At 43.8% G+C, this 12594-nt stretch overlaps 1 protein-coding gene across 2 annotated transcripts in view; it reads left to right on the forward strand.

The window, feature by feature from the left end:
• Chd1l (chromodomain helicase DNA binding protein 1-like) overlaps nt 1–12594 on the forward strand; it is a 31462-nt gene that overhangs the window by 325 nt on the left and 18543 nt on the right. For both annotated transcript variants that reach the window (XM_013018357.1, XM_013018358.1), the window contains exons 2-10: nt 392–504; nt 3536–3642; nt 4545–4659; nt 5658–5689; nt 6844–6925; nt 8218–8380; nt 8985–9140; nt 9757–9846; nt 11541–11637. In XM_013018357.1, coding sequence (XP_012873811.1) covers nt 392–504; nt 3536–3642; nt 4545–4659; nt 5658–5689; nt 6844–6925; nt 8218–8380; nt 8985–9140; nt 9757–9846; nt 11541–11637 — 955 coding nt within the window. The remainder of the gene's footprint in view (nt 1–391; nt 505–3535; nt 3643–4544; nt 4660–5657; nt 5690–6843; nt 6926–8217; nt 8381–8984; nt 9141–9756; nt 9847–11540; nt 11638–12594) is intronic.

The following is a 12594-nucleotide window of genomic DNA, read 5'->3' on the forward strand; positions in this document are numbered from 1 at the left end:
CCCCTAGGGCCGAGCACGCGCAGGGACCCCCGAAAGGCCGGGAGGGGCGCTGTGGCTCTAGTGGTGGAGCGCCAGCCATGAGTGAGAAAGCCGGAAGAGGGCTGAAGAGGGCTGAAGCCGGGCGCAGGGGGGCGCGCGCGTGCGCACACGCACTCGCGCGCGCGCACACCCACCATTATAAGAAAAGCAAAGCTGCAGGGCTGTGATCACGGGCGGCCTTCAGTAAATGTTTACATACCTCGAACTTTCCAACAAAACATCCATGTGGTCAGTGAGGTTGAGAGTTTTGGGGGACACTGAGGCCCGGTTCTCGTCCAGCCTTACAACCAACCTAGTTTGTGAATCTGTGGCTCCACCTTGCACCTTGACAAGCTGTGTCTTTTATTTCTAGGGATTCATCTCCGACCTTACCAACTGGAGGGGGTCAACTGGCTGGCCCAGTGCTTCCACTGTCAGAATGGCTGCATCCTGGGGGATGAGATGGGTCTGGGTAAGACCTGCCAGGTACGGCACTGCAGAATGGGCACGCTTGGTTTCCACTGAAATACCTCCTGGCCAACTCCTTACTGTCTGTAGCTACTATCTGCGACACCTGTTTTGTTTTTAATAGAAAACAGTTATATTTGCTATAGAAAATAACATATGTGAAATGCCTATAGGTTTTTTATTAGCCACATCCTTTTTTGGGGGGAGGGAGAGGTTGGTCATGGGGTTTGAACTCTGGGCCTGAGCACTGTTCCTGAGCTCTTCAGCTCAAGGCTAGTGCTGTACCACTTTGAGCCACAGCACCACTAAGCCTGTAAGTTTTTGAAAGATCAAACCTTCGGGAATGAAATTTTTAAGTATCTCTTCTTGTTCCACCCAGGCTGCTTCCTTCTTTTTTCAGACTGCTTCTGTTTCTTAGCAGCAAAATTTGTGTCAGTGAGAAAAAGCAAAATAGGGATTCCCACCTCCATTTCCTTTCCCTCCTCTCTCTTGCCTCTCTCTCTCTCATATGTGTGTGTACTGGTCCTAGGGCTTGAACTCTGCCTGGGTATTGTCCATTAGCTTTTTTGCTCAAGGATAGCATTCTCCTACTTGAACCACAACTGCAGTTCTTGCTGTTTTGATGGTTAGAGATAAGAGTATTATGGGATTTTCTGCCTGGGCTGCCTTTGAATCTTCATCTTCTAGGTCTCAACCTCCTGAGTAGCATGGCCACTGATGCCAAGCTTTAGTTTGGGGGTGTTTTTGAGTTGTATATCTAACCTGCAGAAGATGTGCCTAGTTAGAAGCATAGTAGAAGAGTGGAAGTATAGCCTGGCCCAGGATTTTTCTGTCTCTTGACAATAAAATATATAAAAAGAAAATACTAAATATATATATAAAGTATATAAAAATAAAAGTAAAATATATCTGCACAAAGATCAAATTGACTTTGATCTCCTTAGTGATGCTATGGGGTTTTTGTTTTGGTGTGTGTGTGTATATGCTTGAACTCAGGGCTTTGTACTTTCTTAAAAATTTTTATTGTATTTATAAAGGTGATGTACAGAGGTGTTATGTTACATAAGTCGGGTAAAGAATGCATTTCTTTTTGAACAATGTCACCCCTTTCCTCTGTTTCTCCCAGTTTTTCCCTCCCATCCCTACCCACAAGTTTTATAGTTCATTTTCAACATAGTGTCTGGTGCATAAGGGTACTTTTGCTTTTTGCTTGGCTCTTTTGCTTAAGGCTGGTGCTCTACCATTTGAGCCATACCTCCACTTCCAGCTTTTTGCTGGTTAATCAGAGATAAGAGTCTCATAGACTTTTTCTGCCCTGTCTGTCTTTGAACCACATCCTCAGATCTCAGCATGCTGAGTAACTGAGTGTGAGCCACCGGCTCCTAGCAATGCTATATTTTGTTAACTGGATTACTTCTAATATGAATCTTCTTCCTCAATAGGAGGTGAGCTGCTTCCCATTTCTCTATTGTGGTAAAGACTTGCAGAGAAATTGCCCTATGTTTTCCAAAATGTCTTGGCATCTGTTGGCTTTACATATTTATAATTTAGATCTAACTTCCCCATATGAGAAAAAACATACACATGACTTACTTCATTTAACACTTTTTTTTTCCAGGTCCTTCCCATTTCCCTGCACCTTACATAATATTATCCTTCCTAATTTAGGATGAATAAAATTCCATTGTGTGTATCTCTCTCTCATATTTTCTTGGTCTTCTTACCCATTGTAGGGCATCTGGGCTGTTTCTATAACTTGGTTGTGGTGTATAGTGCAACATTGAAGATGGTTGTGCAAGTGTCTTTTCTGTATCCTGACTTGTAATCTTTTGGTTAAAAACCAAGAGTGGGATCACTGTATCATAGTTCTATGTATGGTTTTTTTCCTCTTTTATTTCTTTCTTTCTTGGCCCTATCACTTTTTTTTTTTTTTGCCTCAGGGCTAGTGCTCTGCCTCTTTGGCCAGAACTCCTCTTCCAACTTTTTGGTTGTCACCTGGCCATCTCTGAGGCTCATCAGCTTTCCAGCTTGGATTGGGTTTGAACTTAAATTTTAAGCTCTCAGGCTTCTAAGTAGCTAGGAATTTAGGAGGAATAATGAGCAGACAGAATGTTGCATATTTTTGATTTCAAGAAAATGATTCTCCTTTCCTCAAAATGAAGGGGCTTCACATCTGGATGCCTCAGAAATCCCATGCTGGAGTTAGGGAGATGTTTCATTTATTTAAGAGTCCTAGCACTTCAAGTGTCATAGGTTGATTCAATAGTAGTGATAAGGAAAGGACCCCAAAGTCAATGCTGTGTGCATAAGTGCTCTTTTCCCATGCAATAGGAGATGCCCAGGAGGAAGGGATTATAAAATCCCTTCAAAACCCAAACCATGACGGAAAACTAATGGAGTCAGAGAAGGCTGAGGCTGTGGAAACATTGGTAGAGACACTGAGACTTTCTCCTGCTACATTGTCACAGAACAAAATTGGGAGCCTGTGTCTGGTTTTTATCTATGAGTTACATTGCTATCCTGAGTTCTATTCCTTCGTGACTCTTTTCATTGCATTAGAGGTTCCATTACATAAATATTGAGCCTCATTGCTTGCTAACTACTGAAGTAATTGCACACTGTGCATTGCTTTGGCAAGTTTATTGAGGCAGGAATGGATTACTCTCCTAACGTTCAGGAGACTGTGTAACTCCCTTACAAAGCAGATTGTGTGTAGGAATCTGTGTTCCTTGTGGTTGTGGGGACTTTGTGGTTGTTCCTCCTGGGAAGATGTGGTCAAAATGGATGCATTGCTAGGCCGTGAAGGTTCACATCTGTAATCTTAGCTGCCCAGGAGTCTGAGTTCTGAGGTTTGTAGTTGAACGTCAGGTTGGGCAGGACAGTCCATGTGACTCTTATCTCTAATTAACCATCAAAAACTGGAAGTGGAGCTGTGGCTCAAGTGGTAGAATTGTTAACCTTGAGTGAAAAAGCTAAGGGACAGTGCTCCATACCATGACCTCCAAGAAAATCAAGCTGAAAAGAATTTTGATGTCTTCTTTTCTTCCAGACGATTGCTCTCTTCCTGTACCTGGCAGGAAGGTTAAATGATGAAGGACCATTTCTCATTCTTTGTCCCTTGTCTGTCTTGAACAACTGGAAGGAAGAGTTGGAAAGGTAAAGAGTAGACGTAGCTCGAACTTTATGGATGATATTTTCCTGGATGATGTATACAATATGATGAAACAGTACCTTACCATAATCAGTGAGGTTATGTATGCCAGAAAGCTCTGGACTAATACATGGTAGGTAACACTGAGGATCTGACAGAGGTGGAACAGTGTCTTTTATGATTACTATTCAGTTTTTGTATGTATATATTCATGTAGTCACTGATTCAATTCATTCATTCAGTCCAAGGACAGAACCTAGGGTTTACCATTTGATTTTGTTTGCATATTGTTTTGTGATAGTGTCTTGCTAACTGCCCAGCCCGACCTGGAACTCATGATCCTCCTGTTTTTTCTACTGAGTAGTTGTGATTACAGATTTGTTACCACCATACCTGTTACTATTTGGCAATTTAAAGATCAGTACCCATTTTTAGTAGGATAAACAAAGCCTGGCATGGTGGTGCAAACTTGTCATCTCAGCGCCCCAGGAGGACTGGGAAAAGTGTGTAAGACACTAGCTCAAATAAAAACACACAATGTAAAAGGGCTGGGGCTGTAGCTTGAGTGGTAGCGCACTTAGCTATTGAGTGCAAGGCCCTAGATTCAAGCTGCAACTCCAGTACTTCCAAATTGGGTGTGTTGGAGGGGGGTGGGTTAAACATTTTTTTCTAATGACAGATGAAATAACTGACAAAATGAGCTTCACTTTCAGCGTCAGCACTAGGCCCTCTCAGACCTCATCCTCCTACCTGCTGTGCTGGGGCCTTTCCTTGGGTTTAGGTTTTACTCTAGTTGGGAATCCAGGACTCTGTGTACAGGACCTCATGAGCTTGGCACATTGCAAAAACTTCCATGAAAGGTACCCTACCCCTGCCCTGGGAGTCACTCACCATTTCTTGCATCTAGATTGGCTCCCGATCTTTCCTGCATCACCTACGCAGGTGCTAAGGAGGAGAGAGCCCACCTTCAGCATGGCCTGAAAGAAGAGTCGCATTTTCATGTGCTGCTGACCACCTATGAGGTACCTACTCCAGGCCCTCAGAAGCTTGAAGTTTGACTTTCAATAATATACATCCTTTGGGAATAGAGCCTGCTGAGTCTCGTTCTCAGAGAGGGAAGAGAAGGACTCGTGTTTTCCCCCTTGTTCTCCTGATGGCTCTTGCGGGCACCCCAGGGTGGGGGCCCTGGAGTGCCTCTTGGCCGAGGGGGAGGAGGGCAGGCAAATAGGGATGGGATGGGGGCACTCTTAGCTCTCCTCACCTTTCTTTAAATTTTATTTTTCTAGTCATATTTTAAATCCTTTTCTTTCTTTCTTTCTTTTTTTTTTTTGTGTGTGAGTATGTGTCAGTACTGGGGTTTAAACCTCTTACTCTCACTTAACTTTTTTTGCTTAAGAGTGGTGATCTATTATTTGTACCACACCTCCACTTTTGGCTTTTTGGTGGCTAATTAGAGTCTCACAGACTTTGCTGACTGGGCTGGCTTGGAACTGCAGTCCTCGGAGCTCAGCCTCCTGAGGAGCTAGGATGACAGACATGAGGCACTGGTGCCTGGCTTTAAAATCCTGCTATTTAAGCTGAGACTGGATCATTATAAACAAGACTTTCCACTTAATTGTGCCTCAGTTCTATTCATAGACTTAGCTACTTAAAAATTATGAAAAATTTTGTTTTTCTATGAACAGGAAAGACTTGGTTGAATACCATAAGTTAAGTTCGACAGGAAACAAGAAGCTAGCTTACTTACCAGAATTAATTAATACCAGCACTGTGCCAGCAGCTCATACCTATAATCCTAGCTATTCAAGGAGCTGATATCTAAGGACTGAAGGTTGAAGCCAGCCTGGGCAGGAAGAGAGACTCATCTCTAATTAACCAGCAAAAAGGCAGAAATTGAGCTGTGGCTCAAGTGGTAGAGCATCAGCCTTGAATGAAGCCCCACATTCAAGCCTCAGGACCAACACACACACACACACACACACTGATTAATATTATCCTTAAATTGTCTTTAATTTTTCAGATTTGCTTGAAAGATGCCTCATTTCTGAAATCGTGAGTAGGTTGTGCTACCTCAGAAACTTGAATCTTTATTTCCTGCTCTGATACTTTGTGTCTTCTATGTCCACACTGTATGGTCAATGAGGTCCTGTGGGGCAAGGCCAGAGTCTCAGTTTCCAGATTCTTATCTTTTGCTCTGTGGTTATGTACTTGTTTTATGTCCTTGTTATGTACTTGATTTCTGCAAACTTCAGCTTTATCTAGCCAATGGGGAACTATTAAATTTCTTATTAGGAATGGCTGGCTTAGAGGTTGAGATTAAACGGAAGGGCTGGTGGTTAAAAAGCTACAAGATTTTCTTTTCTTTTTTTGTTTTACTGGGGCTTGAACTTTAGGCTTAGGTGCTGTACTTTAGCTTTTTCTGCTCAGGGTTGGCACCCTACCACACTTGAACAACATGCCTTCAGCCCCGTTTTTTGGTGGTTAATTGGAGAATTGAGGCTCATGGACTTTTCCTGCCTGCCCTGATTACAGGTGTGAACCACTGGTGCCCACTGGTTTCTGCATTTTTTTTAATACCGTTTTTACCTCTTTTAAAAACGGATGTACAAGCCGAGTGCTGGTGACTCACGCCTGTAATCCTAGCTACTCAGGAGGCTGAGATATGAGCATTACAGTTCAAAGCCAGCCTGAGCAGGAAAGTCCGTGAGACTCTTATCTGCAATTAACCACCAGAAAACCAGAAGTGGCTCTGTGGCTTAAGTGGTAGAGCACTTGCCTTGAAGAGCTGAGGGACAGCGCCTGGGCCCAGAGTTTAAGCCCCACAACTGAACCCTTCCCCAAAAAAGGGTGTACAATGTTCAAAGCTTTTTTTTTTTTCTTTTTCTTTTTTTAATTTTATTTTATTTGTGAACATACTGTACAGAGGGGTTACACTTGCATGGGCAGGATAATGCGTACATTTCTTACCAAGCATTGCCACCTCCTCCTTTGTTTACCCTTCCCTTCCCATCCCTTCCCAGCCTCCCCCCTCCCCCCATCCCAATCCTTCTCCTTCCCCCCTCCCCCCCCCCCCCCCCCCCTTCCCCCCCCCCCCCCCCGCACCGACGTTGTAAATCTCGTTTTGGACATGACAACTTGTTCAAAGCTTTTTTATTACGATTATAAATGTTTTATTTCCAACTGAAAGCTTGGATTTTCTCTCCCAGCTTTCCTTGGAGTGTTCTTGTTGTGGATGAAGCTCACAGACTGAAGAACCAAAACTCCCAGCTGCACAAGACACTCACAGAGGTAACGTTGTAGGATATTGTTTCTTGGATTTTTCAATCAAGGCTAGCACTCTACCACTTGAGCCACACCTCCATTTGTGGCTTTTTGGTGCTTAATTGGTGATAAGAGTCTCAGACTATCCTACCTAGGTATCTTCATACTTTGATCTTCAGATCTCAGCCTCCTGTGTAGCTAGGATAACAGGTGTGAGCCACCAGCACCTGGCTGTTTTTCCTAAATTTTTAATTCTGACTAAATTTTTATACTAATGAGTATTTCATTACGTACCAATAAAAGTCTTATTCTTTTTGGGGGGGGGTCTGTCATGGGGCTCAAACTCTGAGTCTGGGTGCTGGACATGAGCTCTTAAGCTCAAGGCGAGCGCTCTATCACTTGAGCCACAACTCCACTTTTGGTTTTCTGGTGGTTAATTGGAGATAAGAGTCTCATGGACTTTCCTCCTGGGCTGGCTTTGAATTGCAATGTTCAGATATCAGCCTCCTGAGTAGCTAAGATTACAGACATGAGCCACCTTTGCCCAGCTAGTCTTCTTATTCTTACTGTCCTTATTTCTTTCTCAAAATTCTAAGGAATCCATCCATTTTTGACTGTGTATGGCACAGTGTCCAGAAACTTCAAGAAGTCTTGATGTCTTACATCTGATGTATCATAAAGTTTTGCAAAAGGGAGTAGGTAGGGTCTAGCTCTTGCTTGTCATTCTAAGGCTGTAGTGCTAGCTTCTTAAACACCAGGTGTGCATGCCTGTGTCTTAGGTGCTTGTTAACAGTTTGAATCCCCACATAGACTGAATAGTAGTAACCGTATTGAATACCATGTGAACATGCCCAGGTTCACAAATTGGACATCCTTCCATCCTTATAGCAGCACCTTCTTGACCCGATTGTTCTCCCTTCTTAACTTTGAAACCATAGAAGATAATTTCTACATTAAATAGAGCATTGCTGGGCACCGGTGGCTCATGCCTGTAATCCTAGCTGCTCAGGAGGATGAGATCTAAGGATCATAGTTTCCCACCACAGGTGGGAAAGTCCATGAGATTCTCATCTCCCAGTTAACTAGCAAAAAGTGATAATGGAGGTAAGGCTCAAATGGTCAAGTGCCATCCTTGAATGTGAAAGCTTAGGGAAGCTCCAGGAGTCCAAGCCTCAGTACCAGCATTGAAAAAATAAAATTACATCAGGCAACTTGAACTTGAGCCTCCAGATTCCATTGTTCCATGTGGCTCTTTGTTGGATCTCTCAGTCTTGCTTGCCTGTCAGGGACTTCTCATTTTGTTTATTTGTGTCATTGAGTTCTCAGTGGTCTTCAGGATCCTATTGACCGGAACACCCATCCAGAACAGCCTCTCGGAACTCTACTCCCTCCTCAGTTTTGTGGAGCCTGAACTCTTTTCCAGAGAGCAGGTGGAAGATTTTGTTCAGCGTTACCAGGATATTGAGAAAGAGTCCACATCAGGCAAGTTTCTTTTTCATTGTTTTGTTTTGTTTTGTCAGTCACGGGGCTTGAACTGGGTATTGTCCCTGAGCTCTTTTTCTACCACTTTGAGCCACAGCACCACTTCTGGTTTTCTGGTGGTTCATTAGAGATAAGCATCTCACAGACTTTCCTGCCCTGGCTGGCTTGGAACTGTGATCCTCATTCTCAGCCTCCTGAGTAGCTAGGATTATAGGCATAAGCCACCAGTGCCTAGCTGCAAGTTTCTTTTCTACAAATCATCTCCAGAGGGTCTCAGCAGAGAAACTGCCCTGATTTATAAGAATTACTGATAGAGTAAATAGAACTGGTAACCAAGGGTGTCTGCCTGAAACAAGGCAGGTGCTAGAGCTCCAGTTGTCTGTTCTCCTTCCCTCCCTCCTTCTCTTCCCTCCTTCCTTCCTCTCTCCTTCTAATGCTTTTTCAACTTGAATTAGCTTTATAGGGATATAACTAACAGGTGCATGGGTACTATGAAAAATAACTATCCAGCATGCAGAATGAGTGTGAAAATGAGACACTAGCTAAATAATAAACTGCTGTATGTTCTCTAAGTAGTTCATGAGCTTGTGTTTTTATTACACAGCAAGTGAACTACACAGACTCCTGCAGCCATTTCTGCTGAGACGAGTGAAAGCTGAGGTCGCTGCTGAACTTCCCAGGAAAACAGAAGTAGTGATTTACCATGGCCTGTCAGCCCTGCAGAAAAAATACTACAAGGCCATTTTGATGAAAGACTTGGGTAATCAGAAGGCCTTCTTCCTGTTGTTTTTGTAGGGGTGGGCAGTGCTGGGGCTTGAACTCAGGGCATTGTCATTGTCCCTGAGTTTTTGTTTTGTTCAAGGATAACACCCTACCACTTGAGTGCTACTTCTGGCTTTTTGGTGATTAATTGGAGATTTGAGTCTCACTGACTCCTGCCTGCGGTGGCTTTGAACCACGATCCTTAGATCTCAGCCTCCTGAGTAGCTAGGATTACAGGCATTAGCCACTGGCACCAGCCATTATTAAAACAATTTTGTGTATGTGCTGGTACTAGGGCTTGAACTCAGGACCTGAGCACTGTCCCTAAGCTTTTTTACTCAAAGGCTAGCAATCCAATTGAGCCATACTTCCACTTCTGGTTTTTGCTGGTTAATTGGAGGTAAGAGTCACAAGAGACTTTCCTGTCCAGGCTGGCATCTAAACGTGATCCTCCAGTCTCAGCCTCCTGAGTAGCTAGGATTACAGGGGTGAACCACCAGTTCTGACCAGTGGCAAAGTATTTTAAAAATTACTGAGACTTGGTTGTCAGTTATGGGTAGTTTGATTTACCTATCTTTTTGTCTGTCTGCCTCCCTCTCTGTTTAAAATGGAAGATGCATTTGAAAATGAGATGGCAAAGAAAAAACTCCAGAACGTCTTGTCCCAGCTTCGAAAGTGTGTGGATCATCCGTACTTGTTTGATGGTGAGTGGTGCCCTTTCCCCACCATTTGTTGAGAAAGTTCTGTGGCCAGAATTGTAGTACAATTCTTCAAAAAAGTTGCAAGAGCCAGGCATCAGTGGCTCACACCTGCAATCCTTGCTTCTCAGGAGGTTGTGATCTGAGGATCATGGTTTGAAGCCAGCCTTAGCTGGAAAATCCAATCTTTTCTCCAGTTAACCACCAGAAAAGCAGAAGTGGAGCTATGGCTCAAGTGGTAAAGCAGTAGTCTTGAGCACAAAGAACTAGGGATAGTGCTCAGACCCCGAGTTCAAGCCCTGTAACTTTAAAAAAGAGTTGCTTGAGCCAGGAACTGGCACTTTTTTGAGCTCCACACCTCTACTTTCAGCTTTTTGCTATAGCTAATTGGAGATAAGAATCTCACAGACTTTCCCGCTCCAGCTGACTTTGAACCCTGATCCTTAGATTTCAGCCTCCTAAGTAGATAGGATTACAGTTATGAATCACTGGCACCATCTCTGAGTCTGCTTCTCAGTTATTTTTTTGTTCCTTTTTTTGTGTTGGCCTTATTGAGGTCTAAACTCAGGCCTCACATTTCCTAGGCTACTTCAGAGTCATACATCAGCCCCTTTTGCTTTAGTTATTTCTCAGATAAGGTTTTGGGCTTTTGCCCAGGCTGGCCTTGGACCAGAAGTACAGGCAACTGCCAACACTACTGGCTTTCAGTTTTGTTTTGTTTCATTTTTTTGTCAGTGCTGGAGTTTGAACTCAGGGCCTGGGAACTGTCCCTGAGCTAGTGCTCTACCACTTGAGCCACAGCTCTACTTCCAGCTTTTTCTGAGTAGTTCATTGGAGATAAGAGATTCACAGATTTTCCTGCCTACGCTGGCTTCAAACTGCAACCTTTTGATCTCGGCCTCCTGCGTGGTTAGGATTATAGGTGTAAGCCACTGTTTCCCTGGCCTACTGGCTTTGTTTTTTGAAATAGGGTGTCACTAACTTTTGTCTAAACTTTGTCTTAAGACAAGAGCTTCCTGTCTTCAACTTCCAAGTAGCTGGAATTACAAGTGTGAACTCTCATACTCAGCCCCTTGGATTTATTTTTTTAGAATGAGAAGCTCAAGATTTCATTTCTGAATATATTGGCTGTTAGCATCTTCCTGTGCCTCAGTTTCCTGAAGAATGAATTTGGGTTGGGTTTGTTCTTTAGATTAATATTTATTAGGCTCTTTTGGTTAAGCTCTGTGGTTGGTATCAAGCAACAGATGATCATGCATATAATTATCAAATGCCTCCAGTGAAAGAGACTGGAGCATATTATGCATCAGAAAGGGGTATGGATGATGCTGTAGCCTGAATATTGACATGGGTGAGTGTGTGTGTGTGTGAATGAGTGTGTGTATGTATACACATGCATGCACTGGTTCTGGGACTTGAATTCAGGTGTGGGCACTCTCCCTTAGCTTTTTTGCCCAAGGTTCCCACTCTACCACTTGAGCCACAGCTTCACTTCTAGCTTTTGGGTGGTTAATAGGAGACAAGAGTCTTATAGATTTGTTTGCCTGGGCTGGCTTTGAACCTGGCTCCTCACATCTCAGCCTCCTGAGTAGCTGGGATTACAGGCATGAGCCACCAGAGCCTGGTAAATAGTGGCTTTTCTATTTGAGGAGTCTGGCCTGACCTATGGTACATTATTGAGACTGGGTTCTCTTCCCCAGGTGTGGAACCAGAGCCTTTTGAAATTGGAGAACACCTGGTTGAAGTTAGTGGAAAACTTCACCTACTGGACAAGCTGCTGGCATTCCTGTATTCCAGGTCATCATTAGGTTTCTGAGCTAGTGACTGTCCAGACTTGAATCATGAGAAACTTAATGATTTCTTCCTTTCTGTTTTTGTTGTTGTTTTTGGTACTTAGCTCTGGAGCTCACACTCTTGCTTGATTTTTTTCAATCAAGGTTGGAGCTTTACTGTTTGAGCCATACCTAAAGTTCCAGCTTTTTGCTGGTTAATTGGAGATAAAGGTCTCTTGGATTTTTCAGGCAGGGATCTTCAGATTTCAGCCTCCTGAGTAGCTCGGATTACAGGTGTGAACCACCCACCACAAGGTGTATTTAATGATTTCTTGGGATTGACTGAGTCTTCCTTTTTACAAGAGCCTGACCAAAAGCCGGGCGCTGGTAATCCTAGCTAGTCAGGAGGCTGAGATCTGAGGATCGCAGTTCAAAGCCAGCCCGGGCAGGAGAGACCGTGAGACTCCTATCTCCAATAAACCACCAGAAAACCAGAAGTGGCGCTGTAGCTCAAGTGGTAGAGCGCTTGCCTTGAGCTGAAGAGCTGAGGGACAGTGCCCAGGCCCAGAGTTCAAGCCCCACGACCGACAAAAAAAAAAAAAAAGAGCCTGACCAAGGTTCTTCCTTCTTTACCACTTTTCTCCCACACTTTCCATGATCACCCTGTTCTTTTCCTGAATTCATACAGGACTTGGGGTTCTGATCCAGCACTGGCAACACCTGCCTCTCTTGGCTACCTAGTTAACTGGAGTGTGTTGACCTCAGCACTCCAGCTTATCATTTAGCTCCACAGGGATGGTGTCTTTTGTGACTAACTGCTGGCAGCTTGCAGTGAATCAGCAGACAGGCTCCCAAAACAGCCTTTTTGTTAGCCTTCGGGGATTGATTTAAACGTAAGGGGAACTTGGGAGTCTCTTTCCCAGAGACTTGAATTGGGCACCAAAAGACCAAGTTTAGCCAGGCAGTGGTGGCTCACATCTGT

Source organism: Dipodomys ordii, unplaced genomic scaffold, assembly GCF_000151885.1.
Source record: "Dipodomys ordii isolate 6190 unplaced genomic scaffold, Dord_2.0 Scaffold39, whole genome shotgun sequence".
Classification (NCBI taxonomy): Eukaryota; Metazoa; Chordata; class Mammalia; order Rodentia; family Heteromyidae; genus Dipodomys; species Dipodomys ordii.